This window comes from Ambystoma mexicanum, chromosome 10 (assembly GCF_040938575.1).
Source record: "Ambystoma mexicanum isolate Mex_15411 chromosome 10, UKY_AmexF1_1, whole genome shotgun sequence".
Classification (NCBI taxonomy): Eukaryota; Metazoa; Chordata; class Amphibia; order Caudata; family Ambystomatidae; genus Ambystoma; species Ambystoma mexicanum.
Window position 1 is genome coordinate 1234900738 of NC_090932.1, and position 16192 is coordinate 1234916929.

The following is a 16192-nucleotide window of genomic DNA, read 5'->3' on the forward strand; positions in this document are numbered from 1 at the left end:
ATGCATGTACATAATGTAATGTGAATTAATGAGTGAGTGCATGATGCGGCCTGAATATGCCTGTGTGAGTGTATGGTGAAAGTGTGCACACTCAAATGTATGGGTGGCTTGGTGTGCGTGTGTGAGTGTACGGTGAAAAGGTACACACTTAAATATATGGTTGGTTGCCTGGGAGTGCCTGTATGGTGAAAGTGTGCACACTTGAATTGGTGGCTGGGTGTGCGTGTGTGCGTGTATGGTGAATGGTGTGTGTGCTTGTGTTCAGGGGCTCAACAAAACCTACATTTCGGGAGACTGCTAACCCTTCAAATGTTGGGAGAGGAGCTAACTTCACGAGCGGTGTGGGAGTGGCACATTTATTTGTGTGGGGGCATCTAACTTCTTTACACATTCTAATATTGCAGCTTTAATGTTACAAGCAGTTACCTCTCTTTCAAGTCTGAAAGCACCCACTTATAGAACGCTGTGAAAATGAGCGGTCTCCTGTCCCCTCTCAACCCTTCCAATCACTCCCCTGGCATGCAAGTACTAAACCGATATCATGATTTCAACTGCCTAAAAACTTTGCCTGCACTTTGCCTCATACACAAGTACTGGGATGAGGTAGCGGGACATGGAGGTAATGCCTGGCTTAGTTACCTGTAATATTAATTACTTCTAGCACCCCCTCTTCCTCGTCCTTGTACTTATCTATGAGGGAGGGTGCCTCATACGTCACCACTGGGACAAGGAAGAGGGACGTGGAGGTAATTCTGGCCCGATGTGCTGATTTTGGGGTTTGGGGCAGGTGGTTGGAGGGAGGGGGGATGTTATTGTGGAATAAATCGTAATGGCAATCCATCTCCAGGCTAAGTAGGCATGATATTTGGTATTAGTGGCTATAGAGGCATTTTGGTGCAGCAGGTCTAGTCATTTCTTAGTTTGGCTTGATTTTCTTTAACTGGGCATCGCTGATTAAGCAGTTCTGCTAAGTGTAATTACCTGGCTAGACTGGCGTTTGGTTGCTGCCAGTCTAGCCGTTTCGTACTGTGGCACTGTATATTTTTCTGGGCATCTGTGATAAAATAACCATAATAAGTGTTATTGCTTTGACTGCCATCAGTCTAGGTGTGTCTAAATGTTGCCTGCCCTGCTTTACTCTAATATGTTATTACGTGTCTAGACTGGTCTGCATTGTACAGCCAGTTGGACATGTTTTCATTGGGGCATGTCATTTTTAATAGCAAAGCATTCCATTAATGTAAGCATTAATGTTCCTGCGCACTGTTGGTGACAGGCATGTTTTGGATTTTTGGACTGGTGTTACCCTACAAAACAATTGCAAACGCTCTGGCTTTTTAGCAAATTTTCCTCAGAAAGTGTGCTGTTTAATGCATTAAAACAAACGTATGTATGCTGCTCCAAGCACAGTGTGCAGCGTACCCTTGAAGCAGCACGCTTGTGTGTATTGCGCAAGTGTGGTAATCTATGCCAGCCCAGAGTGTGGCGCGACCCATGATTTGTTGTCGAACTAGAGGGGGCCCCCGTCAGCATGGCTTGCAGGGGGCCCCCAAAGGTAGTGTTACGCCACTGCATGTAAGCTTGCAAAAGTTAAAGTAGAGTCTACTTTTACTTTTGCAAGCTTACAATAGACTGCCTCTCTGCAACTTCTGCTGCTGCCCAGCGCCTGCCATAATGAACGTGCCCAGGCCGGGGAACAAACAAAGTGCACGTGCCCTGCCTGCGCAGTGCACTGCTGCGCAGCCTAAGCCTTTGTTTTTCAGAACGAAGGAGAAGCCAGGCAGCAACATGTGCTGCAGTGACTCTGTGCTCATGGCAGCATGTGTGTTATCGAGGGAGACAGAGTAAGAACAGGCTGAGCAGGCAGAAGCTACTGTAAGGTAAGTCGGTCAAGTGACCCCCCTCCTCTCCGAGGTGCAGGGCGGCATGGGGAGGATTTATTGGAGGGAATGTGCAGCTGTGCCAATGGCAGATATAGTTTCTAAACAGGCGCAGCACATACAAAACTGATCAGGGAAACATTAAGAGGCCAGGATTTCCTGATCAGTTTGCAACGTGCCACGCGCGTTTATAAACTGTATATCTGATGTTGGCAGTGGATTTATTTGGGGTGAATTCAATCTGCCAATGTCAGATATACAGTTTCTAAACACGGGTGGTGCATTGCAAAACTCATCAGGGAATCCTGATTTCTTAATGTTTCAATGAAACATTAAGAGGCCAGGATTCCCTGATCAGTTTGCAACGTTCCGCGCGTGTTTATAAACTGTATATCTGACGTTGGCAGTGGCACACTTTCATGAATTGAAAAACCTGAGGCCCTGCCAGTGCCACCCACATGTTTTTCAATTCATGAAAGTGTGCCAAAGCCCCTGCCAAAGAGGAACATCATATTTGCATACTTGGCAACATTCTGTGACCAAAAAGATGTAGGATTTTTCAAGTTTGAAAAATAATAATTCCCATAACAATGACATTACAGGAAAATACAAAACATACAAACAGCACAACATGGAAGGATTTTGAAATGTTAAAAATGTATAATTCTGAATGCTAACACCAAATTGTCGGCAGATGCTGTGTGATGGTGTTACACTCTGCCACTTGCTTTCACTGCTGGTTCACCTAAAGGTTGTACTGGTAAGAGTGCAGGAGAGAGTCACATAGCTGACAGGTCACTGGATTGGTCTGAGCCCAATCAAAGTAATCACCTACTAGCCCACTGTACAGACAGACTAATTAATGCATTGCATGCTTTGTCCTGGGCTGGTCTCAAGAAGTCTGCCTTAGAATCACATAAATTACTTGCAACTGTAAAAAGCATTTGGATCTGTCACTGAAATCTGTAGGTGGTAGGGCTGCTTCAAAAGCAGTAGCCTACTGCCTAAATCTGTAGGGTTGGCAAGTATGCATTCGGAACGGCTCTTTGTTTCTTACGGATGGGCAGACGGGGCTCACATTTAAGCTCCATGCATTGGCCAACACGGGCTTGCAAGGCGGCACATAAAAATATGGAGACCATTCACCTATACAGCAGAGTATCAAGGGTGCACTATAGGAGCCAGTATATATTGACATGTACATGCAGTTTCTATACAAATGCCACAGCACTGTTTAATATATTATGTATTGCCTTTTTAAGGTGAAGGGCATGACGATTATTTTTGCTGCTTACACTATACTTGTGCCCCTAAACCATCAGGTTACTTTGAGATTGTTTCTAGTTTATTTCCTTAGAGTTGGATCACGCTCACTGCACCTGATACGTTCCTCTGCAAAAAAACATTAAAAATTCTATGTATCTATAACTGCTTCCCAAAATGAGACCCAGTCCCCCAGCTGGAGGTGACATCTATTACTGTGACACTGTGTCCCTCTTCACACTCACTCAACATGCTTGGCATACATAGAGCAACAAGAAACTCTGTTAGAACATTTACGATTGAGGCATTTCGTTATAGTATACACTGCCAACTGAGTCACTTCTAGGTGATCCCAAGTAAACATATATAGAAAATAATGCACAGTGGGGGGGGTCACACGAATCCCCCAGGATCACACAATCTGGCGAAGACTGAATTTTCTCCCAGATGTCCCAGTACCCCAGGCCTAGCTTGCAAAGTGCAGACACTGCCTGAAATATCAGCCTGACATTGTATATGAAATCCTCATGAAACCATTTCAAGTAAAATGAGGATGAGACAATCTCAAGAAGGGCCGCTACGTGGGATTTGTGCTCTTTTCCATAGTAATGTCTAAGGTAGATAAGGGAAAAAACTTGATGTATACTCTAATATCAGTAGGCCTCACTTAAGGCACACCCCTCAACATCTTCCCACCAACTCACACCTGCTTGAAGTTTGGATTTTACCACACCTAAAGCTTGGTCTCTGACATGAGGGCAACCTGCATTTCGCTAGTTCAAACTCAGCAGCAGGGTCCACTTAACCTTTCATAAATTCAGTGTTGTTCAAATGAGGGTAATAATACCTATTACATTGCCTAGAAGCTGAAAACATCTAGCATGAAGCGCTATGACCAAAGTGTTATTATATTCCATAAAGCAAACTATTACCAGCACAGACCTGAACTCTGTCCCTGCCCAACATAAACCATTTGTTGGTGCCTATCCTGCGCATCTCTTAAAAGAAATCAAGCGCTAATCTTCTGTAGGTCTTGGCTAAGCTCCACCCTGGTTTATTCAACCTCGCTGTTTCTGTCAGTGTACTTGAGTGGTCGCAGTGGGATCAGAAATTGGGGGTAGAGCCATGGCAGTATGTGGATGTAGTGACTTCTGTGTCTGCCCCCCCCCTTCCAAATATCCATGCTCCTGACTATTTCTTAAGAGTTAGTGCTTGCAGGTATCAATGGGCCCTTTTAAGGTCATGGATCTGGCATGCCTATTTCAGCTTATTCTGAGAAGTTATGTGGAGTGGTTGGTCATGCAAGGCGTGCAAGAGAAAAAGAGAAAACCTGTGAAATGATATGATATGATATGATATGATATGGCGCGTTACAAATGCCATATCATATCATATCATATCAAATGTAAGCCAGGATATCGAGGGGGCTCTGAAGACTGAGGAGAACGTGCTCAGTAAGTGTAGATTAGAGTTGTAGGGTGCTGGCCATGGGGGAATGGGAAGCGAGGGACTGGGGTGCAGTAGAGTGTGGGACTGCAAAGTGGAAAAGGGTAGAAAGGGTGCAGAGAACAGAAAAAGAGAGGAGCAAGGGAGGGGAGAGATGGGAACAAGAACGGAGTCAAGATGAAAGATAGGGATGGTTTGCAACACAGGGTGACCAGTGTGTGCAGGGGAGAGAGGGGTGCAGGAAAGACCAGAACACAGGTAGAGTGGTGTAGGGCAGAAATGGCATAGGAGATGCTTCGAGTTTTGGAAATTGAGAGAGAATTACAGAAAAGTGAGAAAGTGAAAAGGCAGTGTGTCAGAGGATTGACTTGGTGTGGGGTGCAGGCTTGGGAGAAAAGGGTGTACAGCAGACAAGAATGTGGAGTATAGAAGGGTACAGAGGGGAGATTTGTACAAGGAAGAATGGTGCCTCGCCTCATGTTCCCAGATAAAGGGTGCAGTCATGAATGCCTCTTCTAACGCTTGATCCATGCTCACGAGGCCTGCACAAGGACGATTAGAAGTCATTTGTTGAAATAATTGCAGATATATACACTACACCATATCTGTCTGCACATTGATTGGGCCTAATACACAAAGTGGCCCCCCTCTCCCAGGTGCAGGCCGGCATGGGGAGGATTCATTAGAGGGAACGTGGGTGCTCGGGCTTGGTGCTCTCCCACTGCCCCAATGTCATCTGCACTGCTGTCCGGTTCCTCTCCAGGGAGAGACAGTCCCAGCAGGCTGTTCCTGCATCAACTCCCTTTTCACTCAATCCTACCCGCAGCCTAGGTCTGAACTCAGGACTGACCTTAAATGAGGTATATATACACCTCTGACATGTCCTGTAGTGGGAGCTGGTTCAAGGATGCGTGGCATCTTGCCTTGCGACACAGCACTGTGTTATTTGGGCTATCTTAGCAACTTTCATGGGTTTTTGGTGGATGGATGCTACGCGGGCCGCAGACTAATTTTCTCATTTTACGCCATAACCTGTTGCTTTAACACTAGAAAGTGACGGTTCTGGTTTAGATAAAGCCACTGACTTAAGGATGTTTACTACAAAGCCCTGTGTAGTTAATAACTTAATTGGAGCTTGGAACATACTACTGGTGTAATACAAATGTCTTATCCAGGGATGCCGTCATCCACTCATTTTCTCCTTAATTGTTCATTGCACTTGCACTATCTGAAATGTCATCAGTCTGATTATGATAGTTATTCTTCACATTCTTAATTGTTTCAAGGGCCTGTAGGAATGTAACTGTATTCCTCCCATGCTCCCCTCACCCCTTGAAGTGCTTTGAAACACATTGTACTTAGGCGCTATAAAAATAAACAATCAATTAAAAATCAATCACTATTAGCACTATGCATTTCCTTCACTGAAGTCCTGCTAAAACCAGCAATGGCAAGTGTTTGCTTGTCTATACGTATTGAGCATTTTCCAGGCACTGCTATTAAATGTTCAGGTACTTGCACCATTTTGCAGCTGCTACCATCAGTGAGTACCTAATACCACTATGGTTGTGCTTGGTAAGGGACATTTCCATGCCTACATTAAAGCTCAAACGCTTAGCGTTGCCAACGCTGATTTTAAAATAGGGATGCAACTGCATTTTTGGTACCCACCATTAGCTGAATAATGAGTTGTAGACACGTTTTAATAGAGGCCACCATAACCCATCTGGGTGACCCAGAAAAAAATAAAGCAGAGCCTCGAGATTCACAACAGCACATGTTCCGCTATCCATGTAAATCCAGTGAATACCCTGGTGCCGAGGTATGATGGCAGCCCATACAATGTTGTAAAGGGGCACACTCATGTTCCATCATTGATGGTTCAAGTAGAATAGGATAGGGAGGGTTGGCGAAACTCCATAAAGCATCTGCACTGAAAGCGCAGGTGAGAGTATTATAAAAGATCTCTCTAAAGGTCCATCGCTGGGAGGATTTTATACTCTGAACTGCTTTTCTTTTTCTTAATTTTCTTCGGTTTTCTTTTCTCTTGTTTTATACAGTGATGATATATGTAATTTAATACGTACTGCTGTTTTAATTTTGTGAAAAGTCGAGTTCTTTGACTACAACGCAACAAATAAATAAAAAAAACAAAGTCCCCAAGGTGCCCACCCCCCCAGATTTTATGGGTCTCCTACACCCCTGGAAGGGGTTGGGGGTTTTCATTTTCTTTGTGTGTAAACATGAAAATCTAATAAAAAGATGTTTTAAAATAATAAATACTTTGTGAAGGATATACATGGAGCTGCAGACATACCTTGGTTTTTGCAACTAAGAGACTCGTTCTGGCTTTTAATAATGTGTACATGTGGGAGTATCCCCAAAAGATGGGCAAGAGGGAGAACTGGGGATTCTTAAGGAGGCCTACTTAGAACATTGTCTTGAACGGTGCATAGAGCTAATGCTACATTCTCCTTTGGGTAAGGCTTATGTGGGCCTAAGTCTGGGAGGGCTGAGTATTTCGGGTCACGTGTCCCATCCCAGGCAAGGAGACTATAATTTATGCTTAGAACTTAGAACTTTGCAGTTGGTTTCAATGACATTGAAATGGGGTGGTGAGGGTAGGGGTGTGTGTGTGTGTAAATATTGCTTTTTAGGCTTATTGATGCCGTAGAATTTCATGGGACACCATAGTCTGCATGTTTCTGTTTTGTCCACATTATAGACCTGGGCCTCAGAAAGTTACTAGTCCATTATATAAGCTTGTACTGTAAGAGGTGCATTGGACTTGATTTTCCTTTTCCTGATCGGAGCGTCCCAGTGGTTGGTAATTCACTTTCTGTGGCAAGTATGGAAAAATCGGAGTAAGGCCAGTACCAGGGCTGGAACGTGAAATTGAATTTTAATACTGCAATGGTTAAATTATGGAGCAGCCTGATAAGCTCCAAGCTATGTTATGCTGTTTTGAATAGTTATCCGTTTTCTTGCATTTTAGGATGTTAGTTAGGATGTTAGACTGTTTTATTTTATGATATGCTCTTTTGTGTCACGTATGTCTCGAAATAAAGATTTCTCCCACTGGCATTCTGTTTGTGAAAAATAGCCTTGGGTTTAATGAGGCCATAAACACATAAGTGTGTTGAAAGCCTTTGTAGATGATTTTAAATACTTTGCACCAACTTTCCACCAGGTCATAAGTTGTGTTAAATAGTGCCTTTTTCCAAGCATGTTTACACCGATTTGCAGTTTGCTATTTTTTGAAGATCCGCTGTGCAATTATTTAACTTTGTACTGCAGCTCTTTCCCCTGATATTTTTTTATTCTTAGTTAGAGCTCTCATGTTTGGGAATTTGCTTACATGCCACAGTTGCACAATTTTAAACTCACTGCCATGTTCTGCATCTGGTGTCTTTTTCACTTTGGAGTTCAAGGTACACCAACACAACAGATGGCTCAGTCTAGTTTTCTCAGCTGAATGAACTGTGTGAATGGGTGTTTAATTATGAACGTCTATGTGGAAAGTAGGGTTTATTTCAGAACTGTCTGAAGATGGGATCTTTTTGTTATGCTGAAAGCTTCCAAAACTAAATATGCCTTATCCTAATACATGTATTGTCCTTTTAATTCTGCGTTCAGTTTTTTGTTAAACAAAATGCCCTTCTAGAGCAGGTTGACAGTACGAAACCCAAAGTATGAATCTTCATTAATAAAAGAGGCAGGAGGGTGTATGCACGACAGACTCAAATACACTGGCAGTAAAGAAAGTTCTCTGCTGTCCCCAAAAGGGAATCCTATCTTTTCAGAATGAGGTTCCAAAATTCAGTAGTCTGGATTTCTCAATGAACTCTACTGGTTGCACTGAGTTGACAGGGAAGCGATTAGTTATGCATGGAAGGCACCATAGGTCACAAAGCATGTTTCCTTTTTGCACAGATGAAAGAAAAAATACCACTTTTGCAGAAAAGACCCGAAATAAGATTGCTACATTGTGCTTTGAACTTAAAAAGGAGGATGCTAGAGTTTGCTTCACAGTGACAAGGTGGGTGAGTGATTTGCTGTGTTATATGCATAAGTAACTAACATTGAAATGTCCTTTTAACAGAAGTTCAGACATATTTGAATATGTCTACATTGACGCCTTTGGAAAAGGGAAGCAGCTGTCCGTTAAAGAGTGCGAGTACCTGATCAACCACCACGTCACTGAGGAGTTCTATTCAGCCGTCAGCACACAGGAGGTTCTTCAGCGAATGGTGGGAAATCTCTTAAACCTAGGCAAGAGGTAAGTGCAGTCAGCAATACAGGTACCTTTCAGATTGTGTAGGCAGTAAAACAGTTTCCTACACAGTGGTACAATTTGGCACTATATAAGCACCACTGGATCCATCAAGTCTGTCTGTTTCCATGCCTACTCTTTAAGAACAGGCCACAAATGAGCTCTGCCTTTGCCCTCAGATGCCTCCATTAAGCTTTGTTTATTCGTTTAGTTTGTTTCCTGCAACACTTCTGCTAAGAGGTTAGACAGTGTATGCTCCACCCCCACAACATAAATGGGGTTCCACAAAAGCTGAGGTCCCAGCAAAGTATGATTAAAACATGGGAAAAAATGTATACGCTTCTGGGACCCTACTGATAAGAACTTACTAACACTTCAGTTTCCGATTTAAAAAATGACAAATCTAAAAGCAGAAGAAAACTGTTTGCAGCCAGAATACATAGTTCCTCTAACATGTCTAAAGAGCTCTTATCCCTTATGAAGGATCTTTAAAATCTGAGTGCCCTCCAGTACAATCACAGACCTTGGTGGATGACCTATCCAACTATTGTTTAGATACAAAGGAGAAAAGCAATTACGATTTTTCCTGTATCCCTTTATCTGATACTTTTTTGTTTGCTGATGTGACTGCGCTGATGTTTTTATCATAGGCCCCACATTCATTCTTTTTACAGAACTGAGTCTCAAGGATGTTGAGACTCTAATGAACTCCTCCAAATGCTCTGCCTCCTTATTCCCCTAGAAGTCTTTAGAGTTATCTTACTTGTATTAATTTCCACTCTGTCCTGCAAAGTACTAGCAGACTGGAAAAGAGAGGTGGTCTGCCTCCTGCTTAAAAAGCCTTCCCTAAACTTTAAGGGACTCATTCATTTAGACCTTTCTCCCAGCATTCCTTCCTGGCAAACAGCTTGACCATGTGGTTACCCACTAGCACTTGTCATTTGTAGAGTAGAACCATCTGTTGAACCCTGCCCAGGTAGAAGCAATACGTTAGTTGGCACAACTATTTTGTATCATCTTCAGAAGGAAATGGATGGTTGTGATGCTAGAGTCCCGATGCATCTTGGCCTGTCATTGACCATCATAACTCCAGAACATTTTAAAGTAACTGCGACTGGGTGACACCTTGATGATTTGGATTAGATTCTTCCTCCTGGGTAGAGAATAGGATGTGGAAGAACAAGTGTTTACCTGCCTTAATCGTCTGCATTGTGGTGATGCCACAGGTGTTCGCCCTGTTGTCTCGCTTATTTACTCCTTACATTAAGCTTTTAGCTGAGTAGATTTGACAGAGAAGATTCCTTATCCCAAAGTACATGGATATACATAGATGCCACGCAGATCTTCGTAAAGCTATCTCGATGCTGAGACGTTCCTTCTACAAAGCCTGGAGACTTTATGTTCTAAATAAAGATCTGAATGCTTGTAAATTCACTGAAAATCGAACCAAGCATGATAGAGGTACTGACCACGACTTCTGCTTCCTATGCTTGGAACTCTATGTACTGGCCACAATCCTTTGTATCTTGCCCAGTACCTGTGGCTATGGTACACAATTGTCTTTAGCCCCAAGGTATCAGAATTGTCACACTTGTGCATGTTCTGCTTGAAAAAAACTCAGACGCTTTCTGCCACTGATTTCTAGTCCCCATAGAGCAGTGGCAGTTAATGCTTTTTTCTTATCCACCCTGGACTCTGAAAACAGAAGTTAACTTTTGTTGGCTGAAACTTTTACGATATGACCACGGAGGATAATGCTGCAGCCAGACTCTTGCTAAACCTTAGAGTTTTGAGCATGTTCTTTGCACTGGCAATCCTTATCTGAAGTCAAGTGATATTTAAGGGAATGTGATGTATTAATAAGGCTACCTACAGCACTAAACCCACTATCTTTAATACCAGACTGTACCTCTACGGGCCTACAAGGGTCTTTGCTACCAAAATGATCTTTCCTTTACCGTTGCAAAGTATAAGAAATGTAAGGGAGACAAATGTTTTCCGATACTCTCCTCAAATAGATGAAATATTTTGCCTGAGGAATGAGCATGATTATTTCACATTAGAATGAAATTGAAATCTCTGCTTTTTCGTGTTTAATGGCTTGCACTGACCACTACACATTCCTCTATAGTGCCAGGATGCTGAATGCATCTCGCTTTATAAAAACTGCACTCATTTAATTTTGTGTTATATTATGTCAGGTTATTATGACTTCTACTGTGCCCTGCTGCCATTCTCATGGTCTCCAGGTGCTCAGGCAGATCTGAAAAGGAAGAGGGACAAGTGCAAGAGAGCTTTGATGTGCTGTTGGTAGCTTCAGTTCGGCATAAACGGTCACTGTGTGCTGGCATGGTTTTAGTTGATTGGCATTGTGTGATGTGTGTGGTTGCAAGCAGGTGTTTTCTTGTGCGTCTTGTAAAAAACTCATGGTGGCAACAGTAAGACAACAGACACAAGTGATCACAGTTCAAGGGTGTTTATTGACTTAAAATGGGTGAGATAAACGCCTAATCTAAACCTAAATCTAAGATGGGAGCAAGCTACGACCATCAAATACTAATAAGCAATCCTAGCGGCGTCTCGTCAAAGAAAAAGGGCCTATTCTAAAAAAAGATTACCAATCCTTACAACTAAGTAACAAATTAGTGTGGGATAATGTTCTCAAGAAAAGAAAGAAGTGTTCACCAAATGATAAGTTAGGATGGTATGGCTGGGTCTCCCTTCCCCGCGTTTTAAGCACGGGCAAGGCAGAACCTTTTTTTCTTAAAAAAAACGTTATTTAATGATCGTGGTACACAACATTGCAACAACACGACATTCCATATATATCCATATCAGAGACATTCAGTTCAGTTATATAACATAAAGTGCAGTATTACAGAATAGACTTATTACTGGGCCCTGCCGGGCTGCTACTGGTCGAGTCCGTTTCGCATAGATATACTCTGAACGGGGCCCAAATGTCCTTTGGTTTACATGAGTTCGGGAGTGACATTACGTAGTGTTCCTCACGTACATTAGTTCCTTAAGAAAATGGCTCACTTGTGGTGCCTGTGCACTCTTTCATTTTTGCAGGATGCACTTTTTTGTCACCGCGCATGCAATATTAAAGAGCCTTCTGGTTACCTCTGACTGTTTTCCTATATCCCCAAACAGGTATTTTTGCAGTGTGAGGTCCGCCGGTATCTGAGTTAATTCCTCTAGGATTTTCGCCACCTCCCCCCAGAATACACATATATGTGGGCAGCTCCAGTACATGTGTATCGAGTCTGCCTGATCCGCCCCACACTTCTGACATCTGCCGCAACTGCTATTTGTGAATTTCGCAATTTTTTGGGGGGTGTAGTGCAACTTATTCAACACCTTAAATTGAATCAGCCGGAGGCCCGCGTTCATGGATACCCTCTTGGTCAGTTCACAGTACCTCTCCCAGGATCTTTCAGTTATGACAGCACCCAGGTCCGTTTCCCATGAGGTCTTTATTATGTTTACCGATGGAGTGTTGGCCTGCACAGCCGTGTATAGCCCGAGACACTTGTTCCCGACCGGGTTGACAAGGCCACCAGGCACGGGTGCGGTGGGGGTTCATCTGGAACATTGGCCACCTAGCCTTAAAAGCCATTCTCATTCTATGGTATTGTAATATCATCAATTGGTCCCTTCCCATCCCTGTTTTGAACTCTTCCAGCGTTATAAATCTGCCATTGGGAAATATGTCTTTGATTTTAAATTCTCCCTCTGGGTCCCATGTCTTCTGCACATCTGGATCATATGTGGGTGCTATACCGGAGAAGTTCCAGAACGGGGCCTCGGCGTACTAAGGTGTTTCCAACCCAAGCCTAGGGTAGATTTTGGACCATGCATGCACAGTTGTACTGACTGGGTCGAATGGACATTCATCTCTGTGTTTTCCTTTAAAGATGACTGACCTGAAGTTGGTTGGGCGTGCAGCGTGTTTTTCTAAACAAATGTGGGGTGAGGTGTCCTGCTCATCGTACTAGTGTTTAACAAACTGAGCCTGTACCACACGATAATATAATTCAAAGTCTGGGGCTGCTATACCACCTTTGTTGTAGGGTTCTACCATTTTTTCCCACTTCATTCTGGCCGACCCCCCGCACCAGACAAACTCCACCGCCATGGATCTGAGAGTATCAAAGAATCGCCTACCAGGCCATATCGGGATATTAGTAAATATATATAGCAGTTTGGGGAGGATGACCATTTTCAATATAGCGACCCGGCCGATAAGTGAAATGGGAAGTTTAGCCCAGAGGTGGAGTTTAGCAGAAATCGTGGTCAACAGGGAGTCGTGGTTGTTCGAGAATAGGGATGTTCTATCTCCCGACACAATAACACCCAGGTATCTTATCTTATTTTATCAGGGGACCATTGTAGGCCGTGCATGTTGTTAGGACATCTAGTGGCAGGGGTCAGGGGAAAGATTTTGGATTTGGAGCGATTCGTTTTGTAACCTGAGTATTCTGCAAATGTGTGCACGGTCTCCATCGTTGGCCCCAGGGGTATGTATGGCTCCCGAATGTTTAACAGGGTGTCATCTGCATATAGTGATATTGATTGGGTCAGGCCCGACATCCATATACCCGTCTGTCCCTGGTGTTCCCTAATTGCTGCTGCAACTTGTTGCATAGTAGCTCAAACCATTCTGACATGGTGCCGATTGGTCAGTACCCTGGCTCCCGGGTTAGTGTATAGTACCTTGACGCATTTTAGGAAGTATGGGCCTAGTCCAAATTTATCTAGCACCATGAACAGTGCTAGATAGGCGTTTGATACTGAATCAAACGCCCTTTCGGCATCTAAAGATACAGCCACCGCCTGGGCTTCTGGCTTAATCTGAGCCATGACACCAAACAACCTACGCAGATTCAGTGCCGTCGATCTGGTGGGGATAAATCCGCATTGGTCCGGGTGTACCAACACGGGCATGTTGGGCAGGAGTCTAGTGTCCAGAATCTTTGCAAATACATTGGCGTCACAGTTTATAAGGGATAGTGGTCGGTACGAGGACATCTCGTTCGGCAGGCGCCTGGGCTTGAGGAGTACCGTTATTATGGCCTCTCTCATGGACGTTGGAAGTGTCCCTACCTCTATGGCCTCCTCCCACACGGACAATAGTATCAGGGCCAGCTCCTCACGGAGCTCCTTATACAATTCGGCCCCCAATCCGTCTGAGCCGGGTGCCTTCCCGTTGGCTAGCGATTTAATCGCTTCCTTTATTTCATCGACCGTTAGGGGCTGGTCTAGCAGCAGTCTATTTTCTGTTGACAACGTCGGGAGCGTGATGCTGTCTAAGTATTCCCTTATGTCATTGGGAGTTTTCAGGTCATGATTGGCATACAGTTCTGTGTAAAATTGGGAGAATTCTCTGTTTATGCCCTCCTCACTTGTGGTTACCGTGCCGTCCCCTGCTACTATGCTGGAAATCGTATTGTGGTGTCTCTCGGCCTTCAGTAGGTTGGCCAGTGTGCGACCCGCCCTGTTTCCCTCGCCATACCGGCGTGCTCTAACTGGAGTAGCCATACACAGCAGCTCCCTGGTAGCCAGTTTATTGAATTCTTGTAGGTTACTATTGATGTCCGCAAGGGTGCTGTCTTCATGTATGGCTGTATATCGCTGTTCTAACTCACCCAAACGTTTCTCTACTTCCACCAGTTCCCCCCTGACCGCCTTCAACACCCCTGTGGATTTGGAAATCAGGATCCCCCTCACCCATGCCTTAAATATCTCCCATAAAATCGCAGAGCTGTTGACTGAGTCTTTATTAGTTTCAAGGAAGAATTCTACCTCTGTATGTAATTCCTCTGCCACTGCGGGATCCCTAAGGATGCCGGGAGGCATTCTCCATCTCCTGACCGGGGGTTTCAGGTTTCCTAGTGTCATGTCTAACAGGATAGGGGAGTGATCCGACAGGGTGCGGGGAAGTATTTCGCTATTTTCGATTTGGTTCATGAGAGATGCGGAAACCAGCCAGTAATCTATGCGAGATTCTGTGTCATGCACCGAGAAGTAAAAGGAATACTGTCTTTTATGGGGGTGTAGTGTTCTCCAGGCGTCTACCAGTGTTAGTTACAATATGATTTGTTGTAAAATAACAGCTGTTTTTGTGGGATTCCTGTGTGTGGAGGTGGAGCGATCTAGGGTAGTATCTAATATGGTGTTAAAGTCTCCCCCCCACAATATTTGCTCGCTTCCAGAGAAGCCAACCCCATGCATTACATTTGCGTAGAAGTCCCGGTCGTCCACGTTCGGACCATATGTGTTTATTAATATCAGTTCTTCCCCAGCGATGTTGCCCCACACTATCACGTATCGACCCAGAGGGTCTATTTTACTTTTTTCCAGTTGGAACCCAACGGAAGGGTGGATCAGGACAAGTACTCCTCTTGCCTGTGAAGAGTATTCAGTATAGTATCTATGCTTACCCCACCCTTTCAAGAGCTCAGTGTTGACCTTCTGGAGCGCATGAGTTTCTTGTAACATGATTATCTAGGGATGTTGTCGAGTGACATAAGCTCCCACCTTGTTCAATTTGGCTCGATTGTTCAGCCCACGGACGTTCCATGTGAGAAGTTTTAATTTAAGCCCTCGGGCCATCGTAGCAGGATTAGCCATATCTGTATACCCTTGTTACGTCTCTTGACTTGCTGTTGCTCAGGAGAGCTCCATGTGCTGCAATGTCCCCACGATTTTTAACTTGTAGGACTCTTCCAACTGAGTCCCAAACCCTCAACCCCCCCCACCCCTTCCCGCATTGCTCAACGGAGCTGAACATCCTGTGATATTTTGGTCCCCCACCCACATCATCTCCCCTAACTTGACGATGCTGCCCTGTAATGTTCATTCCCTTAAACTGGTGGAACCTTCCTGAGGGTCGCCCATTGCTTACACCTGGCTTTCCCCGACGGAGGCTCTCGGCTCGGCTAATCATAGGTCTTCATTCAGTCTGTCCATAGTACAGAGTTTTCCATTTTCTGGGCGGTAAGGAGCTGGCTTTCCCTTTTAAGAAGAGAAAGGAAAAAAAAAATGTCCTCCTGATTTTTCCCCGTGTTGGGAGCAGATGGTTTACTCTGGTCAGTCAGCTGAGTCTGGTATCTCCAGACTCAGTCTCAGTCTTAGTCTTAGTTTGTGCTTATCCTGCTCTCCGCTTCTGTAATACGCGTGCTCTCCTTTTCCACTCGAGCCTTCAGGGACCCAATCGTTGCGACTATGTCATCCAGTTTTACATTTACTGCCATGAATCCATTTTGGACCAGTGTCGCCAGGCAGTCTAGGGGATCTTCCCCTTGCTTGTCGTGTTCCTGTGTCG

The 16192-nt window shown here is 44.3% G+C and overlaps 1 protein-coding gene across 1 annotated transcript in view; it reads left to right on the forward strand.

Moving 5' to 3' along the window:
- Positions 1-16192, forward strand: part of FBXO21 (F-box protein 21) — a 580830-nt gene that overhangs the window by 341032 nt on the left and 223606 nt on the right. The window contains exon 8 of the mRNA XM_069619209.1: positions 8692-8868. Coding sequence (XP_069475310.1) covers positions 8692-8868 — 177 coding nt within the window. The remainder of the gene's footprint in view (positions 1-8691; positions 8869-16192) is intronic.